This window comes from Cotesia typhae, unplaced genomic scaffold, assembly GCF_013202065.1.
Source record: "Cotesia typhae breed Kobodo isofemale line unplaced genomic scaffold, CoteBio_Ctyphae contig_5, whole genome shotgun sequence".
Lineage (NCBI taxonomy): Eukaryota > Metazoa > Arthropoda > Insecta > Hymenoptera > Braconidae > Cotesia > Cotesia typhae.
This window is the reverse complement of record NW_027423757.1, coordinates 9,447,660-9,474,481: the sequence shown is the minus strand read 5'-3', so window position 1 is coordinate 9,474,481 and position 26,822 is coordinate 9,447,660. Positions and strand designations below refer to the sequence as shown.

The following is a 26,822-nucleotide window of genomic DNA, read 5'->3' as shown; positions in this document are numbered from 1 at the left end:
AGTTGCTATATTATTTTATTAAAAAATCTATAATAAAACAATGCAAGTCAGTCTTGCTTAGAACTTAGTAAACCTAAACACAGCCATTAAGTAAAAATAGAAAATTAAATATATCGTAAGAAACTATTTATATATGTACAACTTATCAACATACATAGATCAAAAATTTTTTATTAAAAAATTAATTTTTTTGTTCAATTTGTTTTCTTTTTAATATTTTTTTTTGTCATCCGTTTAATTTTTATTTGTTTTTTTTAGTAATTTATTCTTTTAATCTGTCTTTTTGTAATTTTTTGAGTCAAATTTAATTACTCAAGTCGTATCGCTGACTTGAGCTTCGCGAACCCACGTCTGGCCGGTCAGTTAATTTGAGGGCTCTCTAGGCTACTCGCCTAACTTCACCGGCAAAAAAATATTAATTAATATAATATAATAATATCAGATATTTTTATGAGTTGATTATGACAAGTACTGTAAACTTTTATAAAAAATACTTTTGACAAGAATCTAATTTTACATTACTGTAAATTGTAAAATTTAAATGAGATCAGAATACGGAGAATAAATCTTTTAAAAGCAGAGATACTCTGGTCTCATCAAAATTAACAGCTACTTTAGGTACCCCTTTCCGTTTATGCCAATAATGATAATTGTAAATTTGTAGATTAAATTGAAATAAATAATTTAAATAATCAAATAATATTACATATTGGCAATAATTCAAATGACTACATTAGATTGCACTGAAATAGAAAATACAATTAAATTTTTTAGACTAGAAAAACAAAATTGTTTATTTATTTTACCACTTAATTAGCAGTAAAATAAACAAACAAGTTTATTTTATCACGGTGGTAAGGGGTAGCTTTGGTGATTAGAAAATATTTAAATTATCAGCCTTAGATTCATTTAGATCCGCTGAAATTAATTGTTTTAGTACAGTAGTTCATTCAACTTAATTTTTTCAATTCGGGAATCTTATTTACAGCTAGTGCTGTGGATGATTTTCACGGGTAATGTGATGTGGTCTCCTACTGGTCTGGATCCTTAACGTACTTGATGATAGTCTTACCCTTGCGTTTGCCAGCTCCGGAGGGTTGACCGCTGATTGAGGGCTGGTTGTTAGAGTCCCTCATCGACAAATTCAAGGCTTGAGGTTCTTCAACTTCTTGTAGAGAAGGTCCCATAGAACTTGGAACTGTAGCATTTGTAGCAGAAAAAATTTGCATCGCAATTAACAAATTGAGGTCCAAAGGTCTATTGGCTGATGAGGTGCTCGGTCCCATCTGCGTGCCTGAAGTGCTTGGCATAGATGACAAGATACTTTGCAAATACATAGAGTTTGCATGGTACTGTTCTACGAGTGGTGACATGCTTCCCGACTGAGTAGCCATTTGTCCAAGATTTTGAGCTTCAACAAGATTTTCCTGACGCAAATTATCACTAAGACCCTGAGATGAAGTTGAAGGTTCGTTAACAGTTTGCGTCTGTTTTCGGTTTACTCGCCTAGAGGGTTTACCTGTTTTACCTGTTTTAACTGCTTTAACTGCTTTAGCTGTTTTAACTGTTTTAACTGTTTTAACTGTTTTAACTCTTTTGACTGTTTTAGTTGTTTTAACTGCTCTAACTGTTCTAACTGCTTTAACTCTCTTTACTCTCGGGCCTCGTCTCCTTCCGTAAACATCAATTACTTGATTAATTTCATTTCCATCTATATCAAAAACTCGTCCAGGTTTATGTCCTGTCTTTTGCAGATGAACTTTCAAAATGTGAAGGTATTTGTTTCCATAAACACAATCATGGCAGGTGTAGAAATAAAAATCAACATGCATTTTTTCGTGACTCTTTATCATTGCTTTGTTGTTGGCGATGTAAGGGCATAATCTGCAAGTCCATGGCTTATGTCCTAGGTGCAATGACTTGTGATAAGTGAGATGATGATTGAGATTAGTAACAAAGGCACAATAAGGCTCCGAACACTCATAACGTTTATGCGGTGGCAAATGTTGTCTACAGTGAATCCATAATTCATGTTTTGTCAAAAATTTTTTACTACAATACTTGCAATTATACGTTGAAAATTTTCCTTGTGAGTAACGTGGAACCTTGTACCCAGGCTTCGTTTCGTACACTTCCTGTGTCAATTTATTGTTATTATACTTGACGGCCTTTCGGGAAGTACGTTTTTTCATATAAAGAAGATTATTATTAGTGGGAGTTGGCGTACGGACGTTATTAGGACTTGTCAAGATTGAACCGTCATGACAAATACGGATCTGAGTTGATTGCCCTTGATGAAAATTGCCCATTGAAGATGTTGAGGGAACTGGTGACTGACTTAACTCTCTACGCTGGTAAGACGGTTGTGATGAGCTAGTAGACGGCATATTCTGCAGTATACGTTCCATTTCATTCATTTCTTTCTTAGCTCTCCTCTTTTGACTCCTCTCTTTTCGCAGCGCAATTTTTGACATCACCTCTGATGATCCGGGTTGGCTACTCATCCCTGATGGTCCGGGTTGACTTCTCATCCCTGATGGTCCGGGTTGACTAGTCATCCCTGATAGTTCGGATAGCATTTCTATCGCTGGTGATCCGTATTGCATCATTATCCCTGATGGTCTGGGTTGGCTTATCATCCCTGATGGTCCGGGTTGTTCAACAGAACTATGGAATGATAAATAGAGGTCTTCGGCGCTTGATAGTGATCTTGGGTTTGAATTGTCACTATCATAACAGGATGATTCTGAACTTCTCCTTATCGGTTCCGTTGAACCCAAAAAAAGATGCCAGGACGAAATTTCAGTTGGAGTCATGGGCGGACTCCTACATCGATTAGAGTAACTGGTAAGTCTATTGTGATTCTCGTCTCTTTCTGGAGTCTGTAATTTTTAATAATTCAATTAGTAAAAATTATTGATATTGATATTATTATTAGAAATACAAAAAAAAAAAATTTAGGAACAAGTAGTTGCATCGGACATTTTGTGTGAGCAATCGCGTAAAGGGGAAGAAAATCCAACCGAGGGTTGAATTTTAAGGGAGGAGTATGAACAAAGGGGAATGAGAGTCGAATGCGTGGACGAATTTAGACGGGGAAGTCAGATAAAAAAAGGGAAAATAATGAAAGATGGCGGAAGGATTTTTTACCATATACGCAACGAGGGAAACAAAAAAAAAAGAGTATAAATAAAATAAAAAGACAAAAATTTATCAATTTGAAAAATTACTTACTATACTAGGTGATGCGTAGCAGTATGAAGTACTCGGCGACAGGTTAATGGGCGAGTCTATGGGCAGGTCCATGTTCATTGATAGTGGAAACATCAGTTCCCGGTACATATATCTCTCACTATAATTTTCTAGAGATGAGTCCTGATCAGGTTCATTTTTTTTGTTGTTATACATCGTGGTGCGTTTCTTCGTTTAGATCATTTGCCTGTTGAATTTATTTTGTTATTAGCAATTTGAAAAATTTTATTTTTCAAAAACTTATCATTTATTTGAGTAAGAGTTATAAATTCATATTCTATAATTCTATAAAGCGTTTTTCAAACACCAAATGAATTGAAATAAATTTTTTTTTAATATAAAATTTGAATAAAAATTTTTGAAAAAATTTAAAACTTAAGAATTTACTTAAAAAAATTCACAGCTAAATTTTTTGATTAAAATAAATAATATTCATACCAAAATTAATGACAGAATTTTTCTTTTTAAAAAAAAAAAATATTAATGAATTTTATTTAAATAATGGATTAAAAAAAAATAATAAAATATAAGTGGTAAAAAAATAAATGAACATAAATTCAGAGAATTTTTAGTCACCGAGTAAAAAAAAAATCAAAACAATTGCAGTACGTGCTTTGGTAGTAGTATTCGGCATATACGGCAAGTTAAAATAAAAAGATATCAAACGGACAACCACTTTATCGGTATTACTGATCGCATTAAAAACATTAAATATATAATCCTAAAATAAATAAGAGAATTATAAATTTCATATAATCTTTTTTAGTTAACAGGCTACGCTTTTCAATTTTTTTCCGTTGCTTCGAAATAAAATAAAACAAAGAATTGGAATAATAGAAAAAAATAAAATAAAATAGAGCTGACGATTTATCTTATTTATTTTTTTTTGGCTCCCTTCGAGTCGTCAATTCTACTGGATAATAATAATTACTATCTAGACAAACTACCCCTCTTGATTAACCGATCTCATCCAGTAAGTTTTTTATAGAATTTATAAAAAAATTTAATATAAAAAACTTGAAATTTTTGATAGTTTAATTTTCTAATAAGAAAATTTTATAAAAAAAATATTTAACTCTAATTATCGCTAGTTTTTTTATGGTACAAAAATTTTTGTAAAAATCACACATGCAAATTTTAATTTTTGCTTGTTTTTATTATAGAAAAAATTTTGTGAAAATGAAACGTGAAAATTCCGTTGATTAAAATTTTGGCTTTATATTTTTACGACAAAATTAAACAAATTTTTTTTTTTATTGTAAATTTTGCGAATTTTTTCTTTTTATAGAAAAATTTTGTGAAAACGAATCATGATTATTTTTTTTACTATCAGTTTTCGTTATTTTTAGTCATTTTTACTTCTCACATGCGGAATTTTCTCATTGAATTTTTTTCAGAATAATTTTCTTGCTATAAAATATATTTTTATGTCGATCAATTTTAGTACCATTCAAATTTTATTTCATTCTAATTTTAGCGTTTTTCTATGATTAAAAATATTTGTGAAGATGAAAAATGATAATTATTTTCATTACTAATTTTCGCTAATTTTTTTCATGAAAAAATCTTGAAAACAAACAGCAAACATTTTTTTGTAAAGAAAAAATTCCAAGAAATTTATTGTTGAATGCATCAATTACTTTTATGTAAATTGTTTAGAACGTACTTTGATCGTAAATTTATTGATATGAATGTCTAATAAGATTAGTATTTAGGTATTATTTCAACTTTTTATTTTAAATCTAATCTTTTTACATCACCGACTGCACACTATAAACTGACACGCGTTAAAAAAAACATACCGATAACGATAACAAAAAATTTATTCATAAAAAACAAAAAGTACTTGATAGTATTTTTCATGATCTTTTTGTTTTATAATTTAAATTATAAGTTACAAATTATATACTTCATAAAATCGTAAAAAAAAAAAAAAAAAAAAAAAAAAACATAATAAATAATGTTAAAAATAAATTATGTAGATAAAATAAAAATCAAAAATTTACCTTTTGATACTCCTTGAAAATCCGAAAGGACCAATCGGAAAATGAACTTTTAAAAAACTTTCACCAGATATTGTTCGTATAACAAAAAACTCAAAAATACTGTCTGTTATCAATATAACAGATTCAAATAAAAAACACTATTACTTGCACAAGCGCGCATTTGAATAGTAAAGACAATAATAAACACCCAAACGAACGACTGATTGAAACTTTGATGGTCAAGTTTCAGCTCGATGTTCATTCGAGGGTTGCCGAATGAAGAATAGTGAAGTTCCGCCAAACATTCCGCTTTAAATAGCATCTCGGAAAGCATGGGCCTGAAGCCGAACTACCCCTACCGGCCACTTCTTCGACCAATCAACGTGCTGCCTCTGAGCCCCCCAATACAAAACAAAATTCTGGCGCATGCGCATAGTACATTTCCGAGACTCGCTCACCACTCTTTTTACTAAAAATTTATCAATTTTTTAGAAAATTATAATATTTAACTTAGTTTTTTTTTAATTGTTCATTTTTTTATGTACTTTTCAAAAAAAAATATTTTGAAAAAATATAAAATAGATATTTTATCCAAAAACATGAGCCAAAATTTTTTTCCAATTTTTGAAGTTAACAAAGCTATCGAAATCTTAATTTTTTTCTTAAGAGACATTTTTAATCATAAATGCGCCGTAAAAACAAGCAAAATCAAAAAAAAAATTTGAAAATGTTCATTTTTTACCTTTTTACGGCTAAAAATAGAGTTGAACTTAATTCAATAATTTTTTAATCAGTGTAAGGTATTGCATAGATCTGATTGAAACAGTCTAAAAAAAAAGTATGCAAGTATCATTAAAGACAATATTAATTTTCTGTATCCAAATTATTCAATAATATTTATGCTTTTAAAATGGATAGAAAAATAAATATTATTCGTATTTTTTATGAAACGAAACGATCGATCGATCAAACCATCGGGGTTTCGCAGCGACCGAGAAAAAAAAATACATTCATTTATTATTTGACATTAGGGCTGATGCAGGCTTTTATAGCTGTATATATATACATAATATGGCCGTACACCGCGGCCATTCCTATTTCGTTGGGATGAAACGCAGACGGCAGATTTGTGATTTGGCAAGGGGTGGAACTTGGACCGTATGGGAAACGGTAATACTGACGAGTGAGGGTGGAAGTGGATTGAAGTCACCCTCCCATAGACTTTTTTTTATTTTTTCTCGTAATTTCAAAGATTTTTATGATAAAATCTCAAAAATGTATTTATATTTCCAGCCATAAATTTTTCAGTTTTGCTAATACAAAACTATTGTATATAATAACTTAGAGCTTAGTCAGGCTTCTATTTGATCAAGATTACTATTATTCCTTCTAAAATTTTTGTAATTTGCAGTTTTAGCATTCACTTTTATCTTTTTTTTTTTTTTTTTTTTTTTTAAATGTATTTAAATAAGTGTTCACTTGCTAAGAAAGTAAATCCTAAAATATTGAAAGTTACGAGCTCGTCATATATTCATCTAGACGTCATTATTGAAGCTTCATTGTATATTTATCTCAATCAGGCTTAAAGAAATATTATGAAAATTATATTTAATTATAGTTAATGAGAAATTTGCAAGATAATAATTTGAACACTCAGATCACAAGTGAGCGCTAATGACAAGCAATACTTAAAGTTGTTTTTTCCAAACTTTTCGGAATAAAAGAAAGGTATTTAAAACTCTTGGTAGAAATACAGATGTCGACACTAAATACTAAAACAAATTCGTCACGATAGCTTTGTCTGGACACGTACACTATAAAAAAAAAAACCCAGGTAAAGTTCGAATTTTTGCTATTAAATTCTAATCTCGGTGTTAAATTAACACGTGCTATATTTTAATTCATTTTCAGTGTTGAAACGATGTTAAAATATTTATCTATGTTGAGAAATTATTTTTTCATGACTTTTAATTAATTTACTCCCCCTAAAATGAAATTCACTTTATAGGGATTTTTTTTTTATTTATAAAAATAAAATTTGCCATTAAATCCTGAAAATTTAATTCATTTATCTTTAACGGATGAATGGTATTCTATTTTTTAATTACTGGTACTCAAAATTGTTTTTAAAAAAAAAATTTTTGATGGAATAAAAATTTTGACGTATCTTTTGGGGAATTAATTTTTCGTAATGACAACTGGATAAAAAATCTAGAAATCGGTTGACTGCACAGGCAAACTCTAGAACTTCTCACTAAGTTCGAATTTGAAGCCCCTTGAAATGTATTTTTCGGTTTACATGTGAACTTTTCAAGCTCAAAGCACCGGTTTCACAATTTGAGCTCTTAGAGCTTAAAATATATTTATTGAGTAACTGTAACTTTTGAATGCGTCGTTCGATTTTCATTTCTAACAAAATATTCGACGCAGTTTTTAAAGCACAAATTAGTGATTATTCATTTATTCAAAAAAGTTATCATTAATTCATATTTATAAAATAAAAAGCATTTGACGGAGAAATAAGAAGAAAAACACATGGAGATTAGTTTAGGATTCATACCTGGATAAGCCGAAATTCGTCTCCAACCTCAACTCTTTACCCGCATAAATTTTTTGGAAAAATTTTTTTAACCCGTATTTTTATTCCATTAAATAAGTAACAGTCTAAACCAGTTCATTCACTTTCTATTGGGCTCGTATATTTTTTTAGTTGTTTCTCCTATTCAGTTTTGTCAAACTACTTGAAAATACCACGGCTATTTAGCTTAATCCTTTCCATACCTCAACCTTCCCATTTCCCTGCCCGTTTTCTATTTTCCTTTATCTTCCTACTTTTATTATAAAAATCCTCAAATTTAAACCAAAAAAAAAAAAAAAGGCGGACTAAAATTACCAGATGCAGAAACAAGATTTTTATTTCCTTAAGCATAAAAGTTTGTCACATTTTAACCCACAAAAAAAAACAGTTTAAGCCGTTGAGTAAATAAAAAACCCTGGGAACTAAACAAAGATGTTCTGGATAAAAAAATTCAAGTAAAAGAGAAAATTTTTTTGAAAAATTTTATCAAATTGTCTTTTTCCATAAAAAATTTTTCAACAGGTAGATGCACTTGTTCCGCTATTTGTTATTTGGACCTTATGTTATTGCTATGCTACAAAAAATTTAATAAAAAAGTGCCCTCGCCTTTACCCTTGATGTACATGACGCGGAATAGATATGTGGTAAAAAAAACTCCCCTATTTTCAACAGGTTCCTGTTTTTTCAGGCTAGGTGTTTCAAGAGGAATAACAGAACATAAAAAACTTACTGTATAAGTATTCAGATACCAGAGTTATTATAGGCTATATGTGAACCGATAGAGCTATTAGAAGAAAAAACGCGTGAAAAAACTCCCCTTGATAGTTTCAACAGGTTGAGTGTGTGGTATATGCAGCCTTTGTGCTTCGGGCGTGTAACAGGCTTTTTAAAAGTATATAAACCAAATACGGTTTAACTTTTCATGACCCCACTATCTAGCTAGATGTTTAAACCCGGATTTGTGTAATCTGATGTTACGCTAATTCACAAAGAAGGGTTATAAAAAAGTGTCCCTCGTTTTTTTGAGGAATCATTTTGACAGTATCATCTCCATTATAAATAAAAGATCAAAACAATCCATTAAAATAAAATTTAACTTTTTTATAGTTGATATTTGTGTACATGACACATATGTATTTTTTCATTGATCGGCTGAATGAATAAAATAAAATAAAAGTGCAAATCACAGTGTGTGTGTGTGTGTGTGTGTGTGTGTGTGTGTGTGTGTGTGTGTGTGTGTATGTGTTTGTGTGTACGAATAGAAATCTTGAGTTTTTTATAAAGATCTGAAAAGGTCCACGCACTTCCGGAATTCGGCTATTGAAATGGCGTGAAGGTACATATAAGCATCCATATTGTGGTAGATCGATCAACAATTTATTCTATATATATTTTTTAGAGTAGACACTGGACGACCTGAAGAGGACTCAGAAATTGACTTGTAGGTTTGGGACTGTCGTATTCAAAAAACACGGCCCGGTGTGTGATGCGTCGGTTTTTTTTTTCGACTATTATATAGTTTGAAATTTATTTCCTCATACGTATATTTTTTTCCCCGTTTTTTTTTATTCATTCCTGATGGTCATTGTGTTTAGACGCTAGTGCATTAAACGCATTCTTAATGGGCTCTTCTATTGTCGTTTCCGTTGGTCTATTTGAATTTTAATATAAAGCTTAGTGATTTGCTAAAATTTTTGGATCTGTAGGGAGAATTTTAGTATAAATAATATCAAAAAATAATTTGATATTAACTATGAAGTAATATGAATTTTTTATTCTATATTTTCTGAAATTTTTCGAAAAATATTATAGTGAAATGATTTTTAATTTAAAAATATTTAATAGAAAGAAAAAAAAATTCTTAAATCCTATTTATTAGGTGACATACGTTAATAGTAAATTAAATAATTATTTTTAATAATAATGAGAAGATAAAAATATCAACTTTATTGGATTGGATTCCTTAATAAAAAATTTATTTGATTAAAGAATTATTTAAAGAAATTTTCTTATTTTTAGTTAAATAAAACAACTTTTTATAAATTAAAATTCCTTTAGAAATAATTAAATATTTTTTAATCAATCGATACTTTTATTAAAATTCTATAAAAAAAAAAATAATAATTTCTATTTTAAAATATTGCCAAAATAAATTAATATCAAAATTTTTATTTTTCAGTATAAAAACTCTATATGATTTGTAAATATCATGAACTGTCTAATAATTAGAATGAAATTTATTTTCTGAAGTAAAAAATGAAGAAGTAACATTGTTAATTTTTTAATAAATCTATTATAGAGTAAAAAATTTAAAACCGAACAGACGGAAGTCTCGCGACGACGCGTGCTGGCTCGTCACATCATATCCAGTATCGGATATCGGCTACTGGTAGGTCCAGTCCAAGGTGGACTTTTTTTATAAACGAAGAACATGTACAAAAAAAGTATAAATAGGGAAGTATGAATAAAAAAAATAAAATGAGAAAAAAATGCATTATAAAGGGGGAGGAATGAATAAAAAAAATCCCAAGGGCCAAGGGGTCCAGAGAGAGAGAGAGAGAGAGAGAGAGAGTAAGGTTTGAAAAGTGGCCGGAATTAACGCGTGCCAGAGGGTTCTCCCTTGCCTCTAAGATCTATCACGGGGACATGGGGTGCACGCGCAAGCGTTCTCTGTCGCTCCGCCTCTGGTTTTAAATGAATAATCCGCGTGCCCCTCGATGAAGGAAAGCCGATACAAAAAAAATAAAAACAGAATAAAAAAACTGAAATGAAAATAATCGCCACGCTGGACTTGGCTCTAATATAATAAAATATTAGATATTGTGGAGGCTGTGTTTAGAGAAAATCCGATTTTGTGTCTTCTTTACATTACTCTTGACAAAACCAATCCTATCTCACGCTCCACTTCTTTCATTCATCATCGAGTGCCTGCATCTCGATGGCTATCTTTTACAATATTAAAATTTTTTTGAACAAAAAAATCAGCCCTTTTAAAATTATTTAAGTCTAAAGAAAAAGATTAAGTATCGAGTTGATTTTTTTCCCTCATTTTTCAAAATTAAGATTCAATAAAACTCAATTACTTTTATTTTATAATAAGATAATAAAATAATCATCACTTTATTGCAATCATAATTAATAACTTCCGTTTTTTACAAGAGAGTTATATATTTTTTAAAGAACTTTTTTTTTTACATATATATAGATACCCAAGATGTTTTGGTAGTTATACAGCTGCCTTTATGGCGGTCCAGTGGCTACGATTAACCACAGTTGGAAAAATTTGGTCTTTTATCTCGAATTTCGGAATATATATTTTTATCCGTTTGTTGTTGGCATTAGAAGTGTTAGTGGAGAAATAGATCATTTAAAAACTTAATTTTTTTGAAAATATTGGATATAAATATAAATACTTGAAAATATTTTCAATTTATTGAAAAATAAAAAAAATAGTTGATTAATTAGGAAGGTTTTATTAATTTTTTATCAAAGTTCAATTATATTTATAGCTTTCTAAAACTAAATTTGTAAAAAAACACTCATTGATTGACGTAATTATGTTCTAAAAGTATAATACTGAAGAAAAAATTATTTTTTTTATAAATTAAACTTTTTTCATCCTTATAAAAATAAAAAATTTATTTATCGTGATTGTAAATATGGTAAGTGTTAATTATAGCAATTATTATCATCAAAATATAAATCAATAAAAATTAATGATAGTAATTTAATTATTAGACGAATTTTCAAACGTATTATGATGAAAAACAATAAAAATATTAGTATACACAATAATTAGATGAAAATCTGTAATAGGAACAAGCATACTTAAGCTTAATGATTTGTTTCAATTATACATTTTGGAATACATAATATACCTGCATAGAAAGGGGGTTTTTTCTGTAATCTAGAAAATATTTATTCAGAACTTAATCATACTCTATAAGTAAAATATATTTCAAAAATTCATGTCGTATATACACAAACACGTGTATATTGATATAGACAAACACTTGACTAATACGAATTTAGCAAATGACTAGAGTACTTGGCATCATAATGACATTATTTGTGCCGATAATGACAAAAATCCTTGGCCCTGTAGTTAAATTTACAAATTTTTATTCGAGCAATTTGTACCTGAGGTTCCAACTTTTCCTTTTACTCTTTTATATTCATTATTGCCTCATTATACCCCAATCTCAATTCAAAGATTCTCTGATAAGCTGTCTGAGTCATAACTTATGGTACTTACTTTTCTTGCATATTAAAATTTTTAATGTCAATTCTGAAGGCAATTAACATAAAAGGTTTAGAAGAAGAAATTTTGTTAAGCTTTTCTAGGTAAGTAAGTGTAAAAAATATTCTGTACTCAGTTATAGTAAAGAATTTACACCACGTGTTGATTATAATTGTAATTAAGCTAAATTATTACACATTAAGACTTAAATTATTCTCAAAATACTTTTCAAAAAAATTTAATTCGACAAAAAAAAATAATATTGCATATTATTAAAATTATTAAAAAAAAAAATTCAATTAAAAATAAAAAAATAATTCTAATAATTTGAGAATAACAAACGACATCCAATTGTCCCAATAAATAGCCAGTAGCATCGCCCTTTAGTATTTACTATCATTACTCCAATTTCCCTAGATATACTGGATTTATAATAAATATCGCTCAATGATATTGAATTCTGCGTGAGCGAGTATTGAAAAAGGTTTATGTACTTACAGTACAAAGAGTTTTTACCAATGTATTTTATTTTATTTTATTTTATTATTGGTCCATCATAAATACATATATGAAGGAGGAAACAAACAAAATAAAGTTCCTTCTGTTGATTTGTAATGAGAAAAATCCGGTCGTTAAAGTCCTAACAAGCACAGTAAAGCGGTGGTAATAATTTTGAGCGGAGAAGAATGCTGGGGGTCCATCAGATCCATGCCAGGAACTTTCGACCGACACAAAAAAAAGTATATATATATATATAACATATATCTTTTGAAATAAAATAAAATGTCTGGTGATGAAAAAGCCGGAGGAGATGTCGTGTAGCAATAATCAGCATCAGAACAGTCAGTAGTTAGAAGCAAGCTCCTAAGCTGAGCGTTATTGGTTGTTGGTAGAGTTTTAGGAATCCCTAGCCAGGGGTGATCGTGGTACCGCTGGTGATACGCGATGGCTGTTGGACAATGTCCAGTGTCGCACATTCGCGTACGTGCAATGGTCAACTATAAATCTTGTATTGTCCATCGGCACTGTTTAGTTGCCCGCATATTAACCCCGGGGTGCAAAGGCCGCGTTCTGGGCTTTGTTCGAAGGGTGACCCCTCTCGATATGAGCCTGACCCCTCGTCTTATTTTACAGGCCTCTCTTCTTTATCGGGTTGACGGGAGAGGAACTGTTTTGGTAACCAAGTAACCCAGTAGTGACCAATCAAAATCAATCGTTTTAGTTCCCAACACCTAATACACATTTATATATATATATATATATATATATATATATATATATATATATATATATATATATTTGATTTTTCTTTCAAATATTCTATTTCATTTCATTTCGTTATATTATATTTTATTTTATTATATACATCACAAGTTGACAATATAAAATACTCCGAGTACACTAAGGCTGGGAGCCGTGTGAGATTTTTATAAATTTCGTGTCATGGACAAATGCTCCCAATTATTTTTTCAATTTCATCTGAGAAATAAAATTCTGATCACATGGATCTATATAATTTTTTTATATTTCTGAAAAAATTATTTTTTAGATATATTGATAAAATTTATTTATTTAGATTAATTTGAGTCACTTTTTGTGGAGTAATAAATAATTGTTTTATTTATTTTTAATATTTATTAAAATAAAGTCATTCATTTTTTTTATAAATTTTTTTATTATACTGATAAAAATAATTAACTTGATTAAAAAAAAATATAATCTTAAACCGAAAACATCATTTTGGAGAATTTCTTCTTCTTGAATCGAGCAAGATCTTCTGATTGCTATAAAAATCTTCATCAATTAAAAAATTTAATTATAATCTTTTCAAATTTATATTTACTTTCGTTATAAATTGATAAATCATTTTTTAAGTGAAGAATAGATCTCCAACATTTTCTATGATATGTTTACCAGGTTGTATTTATTTTCCAAAACGTTTTTATACCTATCAAGAAAACGAACAGATGAAAAATTAGTTTCGTATTTAACAAAGGGAGGCTCCAAATTTGAAAAGGTGAAAATTATAGCTTCAAATAGTTATTCTCCAAATGTTTTAACGCTCGATACTTATTCAGACAGAAGCCCATTGTATTTATTAGAAATTATTTTTTGTTTTTTCAATTTTCTACGCCAATCAAAACGAATAAAAGTTGTCATTTAAAATCGAATTTTTTCTTTTGATAATTATCATACGCAGTATTTTAGTATTTAATTCATGTATACTTCTATATATATTAAAAAAGAGAGAGAGAAAGAGAGCGTTTATGTGTAGGTGGATGAAAATAAAGGCACGAGCGCGATGTCAAGCTGTAAAATAGAGAGCAAAGAATCGCTGGGCGCGATCTCATGGAAAATGAGACACGGTTCTTTAATCTTATGTTAAGAATAAGCCACAGCTGCCAAATATGCGTATGTACCTTAAACCTTAATACTGCAGAAGAGTCTGTATAATGTACATATATGTATAGGAAACAAAACAAAACTATAGATAGAAAAAGGATTTCATTTTATGGGATAAAATTGTCATGAGTCATTAAATGAATCGTATTTCTTTATTTTTTTTTTTCGTGGAAAAAAATAAATACATCTAAAAAAATATCATGTATTATTATGTGTGTAAAATAATATTTTATATTTAATGAATTCTCAAAAATGTAAAATTTTTTACTTTTTATTTTTTTAATATTATTATTTGAAGAAAATGAAGTAAAGCGAGTGTTATTTTTCCTTTTCTGATGGAAAACACTTTGTCGCGTGCGGAAAGAATAATTATCTAAAGACTTCCTCAATATAGAGACTTTAAATTAAAAAGAGGTGGTTTGTGTACGTCTGACAGCCGTCTAACGACCTCCGTGTTTATTATAAGCGCTGAGTTGCGCCACGCGCTGCACCATCACACAAGCTACTGACATTAAACGACCCTCCGGTTTCAGGCTCCTTTTTATCGTTTATGGCCAAGTAAAAACCAGAGAAAGGAAGATGTAGAAAATTCAAAGTCCGTAAGAGCAGGACGAAGATACTATTCAACATAATAGCGAAGGGAGAAACTACGGGGATGCTGAGATTCCGTCCTCCGATATACTTCAACCCAAATAAAAAATTCTACGCTGAAAAAAAACTTGGAAAAAAATTTTCACCTTGCACATGATACACTGGTGTTTCGATAAAAAAATTTGAGTACAACAGTTGCTTTTTACACTTGTTAGTTTTTTTTTTTTTTTTTTTTAAACGATTAATCAATTAATTTTTTTTATTAATGTAAATATAAATAGACAGTTTTATAACTAAAAAAATTTTGGAGAATCATCTATGTCAATAATTTAAAGTAGATGATTTTTTACGGTTCAGTTGAATAATCGTTTATTTTTGGTCAGATGGTTTTCTAATTAGTAAACTGTAAGTTAAGGTTAATTTTTTTCATGCGGTAAATTTTTAGATGACGCATAAAAATTTCTTCAAAACATTTACGTAAACAAATTTACAACATTTAGTATTTTAAATTAATCTGATAAAATTGTACTGGAAAAAAATTTAGTCATTTTAAAGTGACTGCTTTTTTTTTTAATTGCCAAAAAATCCGAAAATTATTATTCTTAATTAATTAAAAATAAGCATATTTAAATTAATAAAAAAATTGTAGCATGTGTGATGAAATGATAACACAAAATTAAGAGAACAAAAAATATACTTGAAGCTAATAGTAAACTGCAAAATATGTTATTGGAAAGAGTCTAAAAAAACGAGAATTAGTAAATAGTTCAGCCAAGGGACACCGAGTCCAAATATAAAAAAATACAAGGGTAGTGTTAGCAGATGAACCATAAGTATCGGTCAACCCCGCACGAGCTTGGGTCAGCTGTCAGATGTTTGTCCTTGTGTCCTGCGAGCGTATAGGTAAATCTCAATACTCTATCCCATATCCTAAAGAACGGGATACCATTTGCGAGCGAGGATTTTGATGCAGCCTGCGCGTGCTAGGTTTCTTTTATTTATCAAAAAAAAAAATAGCTGGTATGCTACACCATAACTACTCGGACCATACGTTTTTTTATCCCTCGTCTTTCCGTTTTTTTTCTATAGAAATTCTCTGCTCTCCACTCTGATGATGGAGACCCCGTGTTTAATAGAATCTTTTTCACATTCGAGACACGGATATGTAACGACTTTGGTCCTGCTCTCAGCGGGCCCACGATTTGTGATTTGTCGTCATAATTTTTTCCTTTTTTAGTAAAAGTACACACTAAAATTTTGAATCATTTTTTTTACCTTCCTCAAAATGGTCAATAAATTTAATTAAGGGTGAGAATGGACACGAGATTTAGTATTGTGTGAAAGATGTGGATGTTTAACTTATTTCATTTGAAATTTCACACATAAGCTTGGATTTACAAAATAAGAATAAAAATGAAATGTAACGTACGGACAAAAAAAAGGGTTGATTTTATTATTTTTGGTTTTTATATTTTTTCTTGTCTAGCCGCTCTTATTTGCGATGACGATCACGACGGTGAGGGTGGACGGGTTAGCACGTGGCGGTTTCATTTTTCTGGTAACTCATTTTGAGCCCCTTTCATCATTTTTTCTGAGCTTATATATATATAATAGTTATATTATAGATATATACAGATGTACGGAAAGAACGTGGATACATTTGTTAGAAATCACCGGGCATGCTCCATTTTATTCGAAGGAAAATGAACCAAACGCAAATTCAACCCCTTCATGCTGGTTTTCCATCCATTTATAAATAAAATACAGATATACATCTTTTTTCATTGGTATCTATTGATCAATTCACGCGTGTGACATTCTTAGGTGTAAAGGGGACTACTGACATAACATACGGTCGAAAAAAAAATTTTCTTTTTTTTTTGTTAAAAATGAGTTAAATGTATCAGTTGAGATCCTGGATGATGGTGAGAATTTATGTATATATATATATATATATATATATATATATATATATATATATATATATATATATATGTATTATTGATTTGTGTACCTGAGCAAAAGCTGATGAGAGCATCACTCATGGAAGTTATAGAAAAAATAGGCATAAGTAGAGCTGGGGAGTCGTTTAAACAGCTGTGGCCAACCCCTTTCGGAAAAACCAAACGAAAAAAGAATCTCGTATTTTGAGGAAAAAAACATTTTTATGAGATCAAAGAAGGAAATATGTTTTAGAAGCAGAAGGTAAAGTTGAGAGAAATAGAAAAAAAATATTATAAGCGTATATTTTTTTAATAAGTTTGATGATTTTTTATGATTACTCATTTAGTAATCAATAATGTAATTAGTGTTTTTTTGAAGACGTCAATAATATAAATTATCGTATGGTATTTTTAATCAATAACTTTTTGATTGACAGGAATTAAGCAAGTATTCATGTATAATGTACATATATTATTTTTTTGTGATAATTAATATCGTTTTTTAGTGCTCATGGCGAAATTATAGAGAGATTAATAAAAAATTTTTAAAATTTAATTTTTTAAGGTTTCATAAAAATTTTATTATCTCTTACAAATGATACAAATGATAAAAGTGTACAAAAGTCATTTTTAAAAAATTGAAATTGTATCTGAAATGGATGTAAGGTTCATTGTAAATAAAATGTTTTTTTTTTTTTACATATCTGCTCCGGAAGTTTAAATTTCTGTCTTGTCTTATGAAAAAAAAGTTCCACTATTCTTTTATCAAAAAACAAATGAAATAGTTTAACAGTCGCTTGCAAGAAAAAATGGAAAAAAAAATGCCAGGAAGAAAAGTACAATGTAATTACTAAATGAGTAATTACTAAACGCTCCCTGTATTTTATTCGCCCGTACAGGACCATTCTCTTTACTTGACTCGTCCGTGTCCATAAGAGCTGTGTAAAATCATCAAACACAGGGAGCGTCGACTGTATTTTTAATTTTAACATACATCCTGATAAAAAAGAATTCAAATGCTTCCTTCTTCACAAAATTAACTAATAAGCTGTGATCCAGTTATGACGAGATAAGCCCGATTATATGACTGGTTTTTCCCAAGGCATTGCATTCATAAATTATTGGAGTGTTTGACCAAAATGCAGGCAGAAAAACTGGACAACCTTCAGTAAAAACAAATTTCCTTGAGTAATAAATGTTTTTTGGTTTTCTAATATTTTTAGGAGCCCAACGATAACTGTCTCACTAACTTTTGTTGTTACTTTTTTCGTGTACACCGTTATAGCGTCTTGCAGTTATGCCCAATAACAAAATTCTCTGCTCTGTTACCGGGTATTGAGACGACAACAATGCTACCCGATAAAAGTCAAATTTTTACAGCGTCATAATTTTTACAGCTTCTTTTCAAACAAATAATTTTTTTTAAAATTCAGTAGTGACTTTCTCTACAAAGTAAAGTCAATATACAAATTGCAATTTGTTAACTTTAAATTTATATTCAAATAACATAGACATTTTTTTCCGTACCTAATTGGGACTTATATATTCATCAAAAAAATACCTCCATTGACTGCGGCCTTGGGGATTAGAACTAACCCAAAAATAAGGCAAGAGGCAAAATGGGTCGACGACTTTTACTAGGTACTTTTCAACCCCAAGATCTCGAGACTAGACTCTTTTCGAGTGACCTTGCTACTTATTTTCACCTTTTTCTTCTTACCTTATACTAGCTATAGGGGAAATTTTGTTTTTAAATATTATGCCAATACCAGAAAAAGCAAAGAAAATTTTAATTTGTAATTTTTGAGAATTATTATTGTGTTGAAAATTTAAAATATTATAAAAACGATTTTGTTAAAATAAAAAAATATGGGATAGCTGAAAAATATTTTGTGGTAACAAATAAGTATAGTTACAGTAACAAATCATTTTTTTGCTGTCACAAAATAACTTTGTTGTGCTGTTACAAAGTGCTTTTGTTGCAATAACAAAACTCATTTTTTTAAATAGTTTAAAATTTTTTTAAATAGTCCTTGCGGCACTAAATTTTGAAATATTAGCATTCAAAATTTGTATATTTTACATACAAACCCCATAAGCTGACCGATGTTCAAGTGAACGTTATATTAAATATCAATCGTATTTTTCTCAGGATTATTTTAAAAAACTGAGAATCATTAATTGAATATATATCAATTATTTTTTATTAAAAAAAAAAAAAAAAAACATAAACAAGCGGTGTTCATTTTTTAGAAAAAATATTTGAAGTTAGTGACTTTCGGTATTTTACATGAGTGGAAGTAAGTGAGCGATAATCTATAAAGAGAGGCAGCTATAGTGCGTGAGAAAGAAACCAATACCCATAACCTATTGGTGTCTTTTTCTTGTCTACAAACGTCCTTAATATTTAACCGTTGCTATCGTAATCGTTGTTATGATAACCTGAATGTATCTTCTTAGAACTTAGCAGGTCCAAGACCAAAATAAGCAAGTTTTATGAAAGTCTTTAAAAGCCAGGTAGGTTAAGACATGATATTGTCATAGGTCATGTATCTTAGCACCTGTTTTCTAAGACTATTGTATACTTATGTAATAAATGTTTATCAAAATAAACGTTTGAAAAAAAAAAAACGTAATAGTATATTACACCCCTTGGGAAGGAAAATAAGAAAAGCCTCAGATCACGTGTAATCTGAGGTTTTCTTTTTTACTTTCCAATAGCTGTATACTATTTTTCTCCTCGACGAAAGCGGAAAGCGGCATTTTCGTTTAGTGCAGTGGGAAGAAAATTGACGCTTTCCGCCCGAAGGGGAAGGGAGAAAATCACTTTTTTTACAATATTCTTCAATTTTTTTTAAATCCGTACTTTTAAATGACCTCTATACGAATAAATTATTTTTAATAGTCCTTTTAGTGCTAATTTTTGAAATATTAGCAATTAAAAATGACAAATTAGTTATTAACGTAGTTCCAGCGTGGTATAGTATAATCAGACAATTTACTATAGATAAAAATTTAGAAGCCTCGGCACACAGACATTCACACATACAATTATATATGGTTAGTTTCAGTGATCTGGCAACGTTGCTCTGAGTGTTTATGTATTTTTGTTTATGGTCTCAGTATGTACAAATAGTATCGCGCTTTAAAATAATAGTACCTATTACTTAATTAAAAAGATGCCCAAGCAATTACGGCACCAAGGTCAATTTGTAAAAAACAAAAATTTATCTAAAAAATTGTCTTTTAATTCTGATATGAAAAAGGCCAAAGAAAAGAAAAAAGAGTCAACTAAAAATAATAACCTAGAAGGTAGGCGCATTGTGGAATACTCAGAGCTTGGTAAAAATTTAAAGTGTTTTAAATGTCGACAAGTGTTGAGTTTAGAAAATATTGAAAAAGAACAACTTCGTGGTCTACATTCACAATTATGGATAAAATGTGAAAATTGTTTTTGTGTCACTCAAGTTATGACAGGAAAAGTGCATGACGGAAATAAAAATTCCAAGGTTTTTGATGTGAATTCAAAAATTGTACTTGGTAAGTTAGTGTCAATAAATAAGTACAATATATGTTACTAATAAAAAAAAGATTTCCAAATATTTATAAAAACTAATCAAAAATTTTAATTTTAGGTGCGGTACATGCAGGTGTTGGTCACACAGCTTTGAATAAAATTTTAGCATGTCTTAATGTACCGCAAATCTCTGACACTTTATTCAAGCGATATGAGAGAGAAGTGGGTCCAGCCATCGAAAAAGCTGCTGAGGAAAGCTGCAAAAAAGCAGCTCAAGAAGAACGACACTTAATAATAGAAAATATTGATAAATTGTGCGAAGAATTGTAAGAATAACTTTACTTATCAATTCTAATTAATAATCATGTAGAATTCATTGCAATTCATTAATTTCCTGAGCTGAAATTATCTTTAATATTTTTATTGAATTATTGTTCATCAGTCTTAGATATAACTAATTGTACATAAAATCAAAATGACATTTTTTTGTCAACGACATTGTTTATAGATTTTTTAAATATTATTACTTGATGTCAATACTGTATTTGATAAATTTCCGAAAGTGTAGATCAGAAATATTAATTATCAATTTTTAATTTAAAATTTTTTGAATTTTAAATGTTTTAATGAATGTTTTATAATTTTTACTTAAAATTTTTTGAATTATAATTGTTTTAATAATTATTATAATTTTTTATTGTAAATTTTTTGAATTGTAAATTTTTTAATGAATTTTATAATTTTTACTTAAAATTTATTGAATTGTAAATGTTTTAATGAATTTTGTAATTTTTATTTAAAATTTTTTGAATTGTAAATATTGTAATGAATTTTATAATTTTTTATCTGAATGGATTTGTCTGCGTTGAGAAGGAAAGAACATAATGTATTGTAATGTAATTCTGATGATTGAATCTAATTTTTTTCATCAATTTAATAAATATAAATAATACTACAACAATGAATAAATTCTTGTTATTTTGAATCCATCCTAATTAACATAATTTAATATTTCCAGACCTCAAGAAATTGTTGAAGAGATTTATCCTCATTTTAATAATCTTAGATTAAATAACCCTCCAGAACAAAATTTGGTATCCGAAAATTTAGATGAAGCAGCGCATTCAAAAATTTTTGATTCCAGTATTGGTGAAATAATTAACATCGTAGTTTCTTACGACATGGGCTGGAGTAAGCGTGGCAATGGGCGAAGCTATGATAGCTTGAATGGCTATGGATGTATCATAGGGTTTCTTAGCGGCAAAATTTTGGATTATGGAACTCGTAATCGTAAATGTAAGCTATGCAGCAATGGCCATCCTAAGACCGATCACGACTGCCGTGAAAATTTCCATGGTAGTGCAAAAGCTATGGAACCTAATGTTGGAGCCGCTTTAGTAAATGGCAGTAAGATTTTAAAAAGCACAGGATTGAGCGTGCGAGTTGTCGTTGGTGACGAAGATAGTTCAACCATCGCATCTGTGCGTCGTGGGACAATTAATAAAATATTTAAATTAAGTGACAAAAACCACTTGCAAAAATCATTTCAAAGCGACCTTTATAAACTTAAGCCAAAGTACAAAGAACTAGCAAGAAAAAACACTATTCCTCATTTGAAAAAGTGTTTTAATTATGCTATTTCTCAAAATAAAACTCGGAGCTCTAAATTAGCAAGTATTTTGAAAAGTATTCCTGATCACTTTTTTAACCATCACGAAAACTGTGGAGATTGGTGTAAACGTGGAGCGTTTAACGATACATCTAGCCAAAAGGTTGTCCTGAAAGATCCTGAGCTATACACTCATTTGTATAATCTCTTTGGCAAATATGCTAATAATGCTCACAAAATCGCTTTCGCTGCTTCAAGTCAAGCTAATGAGAGCGTTAACAATATAATGGCTCACAAAGCTCCAAAAAGTCAGTGTTATTCGATGAGCGAGTCAAGTGATTACCGCTATGCAAGTGCTGTGTGTAGCAAAAATGATGGTGAGAGTCATTTACTGGAGGTTTATAAAATTTTAACTTTGTCACCAGGAAAAATACAGAATTATATGCCTCCAGGTACGACAAGAAACGACGGGATAGAGCTAAAAAAGCTAAATTGCTCTCAGCTAAAGTACGCCGGAATCTTCTGGCAGAAAACAGAGAAAAACTACGTAAGAAAAACGAGAAGACAGAAGGTTTGCAATATGAATCAAACTGCGGTTTCACTAATGACAATAATATTAATGAAGTTGTTGACGCTAACATAGCATCAATTTGTCAAGATAATTTCCTAATAACTTTAGACAACTGTGATATAGTTTACTTTGACTTGGAAACATCAGGTTTTGGCAAATCTAACGAGATTCTGCAGATTGCAGCAATGTATGAAGAACACGAGTTCAGTATTTATATTAATCCAACCAAAGAAATCTCTTCAGAAGCATCACTTCATACTGGATTACGAAATATTTCTGGACAATTATACTTGCGTGATAAGAAAGTTGAAACAGTTCCCCTGAAAGATGCATTGTCATCATTTTTAAAATTTTTAGATTTATCACCAAAACCTTGTGTGTTAGTTGCACATAATTCATCGTTTGATTCGTCATTTTTTATACGAGCTGTTATACAGTGTAATATGATTTTAGAATTTAAAAAAATTGCAGGGTTTAGTGACTCATTGTCGTTATTTAAAAAAAGACTCGCTACTAGGAAAGGTCCAGGTCAATTTAAACTTGGCACTTTAGCTAAGGACTTTTTGAAAATTGAATCAACCGAAAACTTTCATGAAGCTCTTTATGATGTAAAAATTTTGAAACAACTAGTATTGTCTGTCTTAAATATTGAAAAAATTTACGAAAATACTAAGTCATGGACATCATTATTGACTCATACACGGGAAGAGGAAAAGTCGAAAATCATGCTGCTGCAATTAAAGCCCTTAAAAACTGTTTTAACACCTGGTATTCTTAAGAAAATGGCAATTGCAAAAATGACGTATGAGTTACTTACAACTACGTTCAATCATCTTGGAGAAAATGGCATTATTGATTTAATGTCAAGTAAATTAGAAAATGGAAAACCTACAGTAACCAAAAATAAGAGAATAATTAATACACTTATTAATTTTTTAAAACCAAAAATTGAGTGAAATAAGTTATTTATTTATATACGACCCAAAGTTTATTTTAAAGTTATGTAACTTATGTTACATTTTTATTTAAATATATTTAAATATTTATATCGTCATTAAAGTTTTATGTTCTAACTTTGTGTTAATTTTTTTATAAAATATATAAGTTTTAAAGATATAAAAAGTATCATATTTATTTATTTACTTATTTATTTAATCGTTTTTTTATTTACAACTAATTTAAATGGTGATTTTAATATGTTAGTTACGCAGCTGAATTTTACTAAAATCGTGAAAGATTTGAATTTCCCGCTTTTTATTCTACACTATTTCAGAGAGCGTTGCGCACAGCGTTGCCAGATCACTATAATCTGTTGAGTGAGCAGGTTGGAAATGGATCGAAAATTAATTTTTTAATTATTATATCTCGATAATAAAACGGTGAGGTGCTATTTTTATTTTTTTAACTTATTCTAAAATCATTTCTCAACACTCTCCTAGTTTTTTTTCCAATTCTGTCGAGAGAATTTTTTAATATAATAAAAAATAGTTGGAGAGACCGGACATTTTACATGCTTTAAATGGGACATGACCCTCAAAATCACGAACTTTGTCTTTAAATATCTCGCGATCTAAACGGTCAAAAATTATTAAATTTTAGGAATTCATAAATAAAGCTATTATAAACCCGAGAAAAAAATTTCCGCCAAATCTGTCGAAAAGTGATTTCATGCTGGAACTACCTTAAAATACGGCTACGCTATTTTGCACACACAATAAAATAGCTACACTATTTTCTACATTAATATTTTTTATTAGAGTATATAAATTATTATCATAATTTTATGGTTTCAATACTTCAGGACTAAATTGCCTACACAGATATAAATTCACTTTAAAAGTGATAAATTTAGTCCTCTTATAAATTTATTAGTTTGCTAACTTTTTGTAAATAAATCTTTAGTGTAATAAATTTTTTACAAAATTTATTTGAATGAAAAATTTTATTACACATTTTTTTTATTTTTAATAATAACATCTAAAATCGTTATTTAATAATATTTATAGTTTAGTAGAATTATTTTTTAGATAAAAATTTTTGTTTAATAATTATTCAATTTTGTATTTTTTTAATTTTTAAATTACAAAATTAAAAATAAATTAGTTTATGGTAATACACTACAAATAAGTTAACATTTGCAAAATACAATTTTGACTTTAGTTTCATAAATTAAAAAATTTGTTTTCGTAAGTTGGTACAAATAGTTTTTCATGGTGAATAAGCAAATTTCTAGAGTAGATTATAAATCTACCAAAATTTATAAGGGTCATAAAAAATGAAGTATAATGCATAAAAATAAACGTCAAGGATGCCCGCATAGACTCCTTTTTAAACGTTAGCCCGGGAAAACTGAATTTACAATCCCTTAAAAACAAATAGAAGGTTAGACAGTTAAAATATTAAGAGCATGTAAAAATAAAAGTTTAGTTGCATGGTCTATCGTTAGACATTGTTATCCTTTTAGAAACACAATTGGTTGATGACAGAACATTAGAGAAAAAAATCTTTACGACGTATTTTTAGCTTTTTGAATATAAATCTTTTTAAGTATGAATTCATAAAAGATTGGAGTATTTACAGCTTAACTGATAGTTTATGACGTTGAAAACTTTGTCACGTACTTACAAAATATTCAAATCTTTGGACATACGGAAATGTTTTGGAGTTGAAATTGAAGACTCTACTGTCACTTTGTAATTATCATCCACACTTTTAGGTCTTAGGCTTCAATATCAAAATTCTATATCAAGATTGTAATGAGAAAATAAGTAGAATCCTTGAGTTTAAAAAAAAAAAAACGATCCTACCCACGCCCAGAGATTCTTTGGTGACATAATCGACATTTAGGATAAAATAAGTCGAGTTGACGTGACTTACTCTTAAATACAAAGAGTTTAAGCTGCACATGAGTTATGAAGTATTCATTCGGCTTTTAACGATACATGAAACTCATTAAGTAATTATGGAGAAAATGAAAAAAAAAAAAAAAAAAATCCAGACTCGGGAAAAACCCAAAAAAAATGTGAGAAAATATTTTAGACTGGTATATAGGGGCTCGGGATTAGAAATTTCTCTGCACATAAAAATTTTCTTAAAAGGGTTAAGCTCTTTTTTTATTTTAGGTTTAGACTGTTTTTCATAGCGGCCAGTATTAACAGTTGTCAGAGAGGTAAAAGATTTTAATTTTATTACACCTCGTAGAAGATGGTACACGTCATGCAAATCCTTAAGCAAACTGAAAGTTCAAACAGTTTTAAGGTATTAGAGAAAAAATTTTACCTTTTTTTTTTTTTAAAAAAATTTCAAGGAAATCCGGGGATTACAGGAAATTTTTTGCATTTAAGTAAATAGGATGACATACTTAGGAAGCAAAAAAATATGAGATTAATATTTTTAAAATAAAATGAATTTAATATTTCTGTTTGTGTTTTTGAGAAAATTGAGATTAAAATAGAAATTTTTATCATAAAAAAATGAAAATTTTTCAATTTTAAATTAAATTTAAATTCTATGCAGAGAAAATTTTTATAAAGATAAATATTCAAAAAAATTCAACGCTCGAATTATCATAATTTCAAATTATCTGAATCTTGAGATTTTTCGCGGAGAGATTAAAATTGTCCGGTCAAGTAGACGCAATACAATGGGCATGAACAAAGTAGAGTACATCTATTCCAATATTGGTAAAAAAAGAGATAAATAACAACATAAAAAAAGAGGAAAACAGCTAAAAAAATAAAATAAGGGAGAAATCGAGAAGAGAAAGCGATAAAAGAGGGTAGTAGTGCAGAAGCAAAGACATCTCGCTTTTCTTTATTCATTACGCACACATGTGTATAAAAAAACGGACTTTTGCGACAGGGCGAAATACTGTCGCGGGGTTTCTTCAACCGAAACGAGAAAGCGAAGCCAGTTTGATTCTTCCCCGCTTGTATACATTTCCACATATAAAAATTTCTTCATATATGAACATAAAAAATAAAACTGAAAAAAAAATTATTTTTCACCCCAAATATTTTATCTATTTATTTTAAATATAAAATACAATATACTTTAATGTATTTTTAATTTATTTAACATTTTTCTTTTTTTTAGTAACTTCCCGCTAAAATATTTGAAAATATTAAAAAATT

General features: G+C 29.1%; 3 protein-coding genes across 3 annotated transcripts; 2 read left to right on the top strand and 1 right to left on the bottom strand.

Moving 5' to 3' along the window:
- Positions 1-111: 111 nt before the first annotated feature.
- Hb (hunchback) lies at positions 112-5,528 on the bottom strand. Its single transcript, XM_074247800.1, has 3 exons — positions 5,259-5,528; positions 3,235-3,439; positions 112-2,882 (listed from the first exon to the last, which is right to left on the bottom strand). The coding sequence occupies exons 2-3, from the start codon at positions 3,406-3,408 to the stop codon at positions 1,032-1,034; spliced, it is 2,025 nt and encodes a 674-aa protein (XP_074103901.1). The 5' UTR covers positions 3,409-3,439; positions 5,259-5,528; the 3' UTR covers positions 112-1,031.
- A 14,317-nt stretch (positions 5,529-19,845) lies between these two features.
- LOC141530950 (uncharacterized) lies at positions 19,846-20,926 on the top strand. The gene is made up of 2 exons (XM_074248354.1): positions 19,846-20,532; positions 20,628-20,926. Exons 1-2 carry the CDS (start codon positions 20,172-20,174, stop codon positions 20,837-20,839), a joined length of 573 nt encoding a protein of 190 aa, XP_074104455.1. The 5' UTR covers positions 19,846-20,171; the 3' UTR covers positions 20,840-20,926.
- Positions 20,927-21,359: 433 nt separating this feature from the next.
- On the top strand, positions 21,360-23,788 carry LOC141530391 (uncharacterized). The gene is made up of 3 exons (XM_074247465.1): positions 21,360-21,400; positions 21,528-22,430; positions 22,544-23,788. Exons 1-3 carry the CDS (start codon positions 21,360-21,362, stop codon positions 23,643-23,645), a joined length of 2,046 nt encoding a protein of 681 aa, XP_074103566.1. The 3' UTR covers positions 23,646-23,788.
- The last annotated feature ends 3,034 nt before the right edge of the window (positions 23,789-26,822 follow it).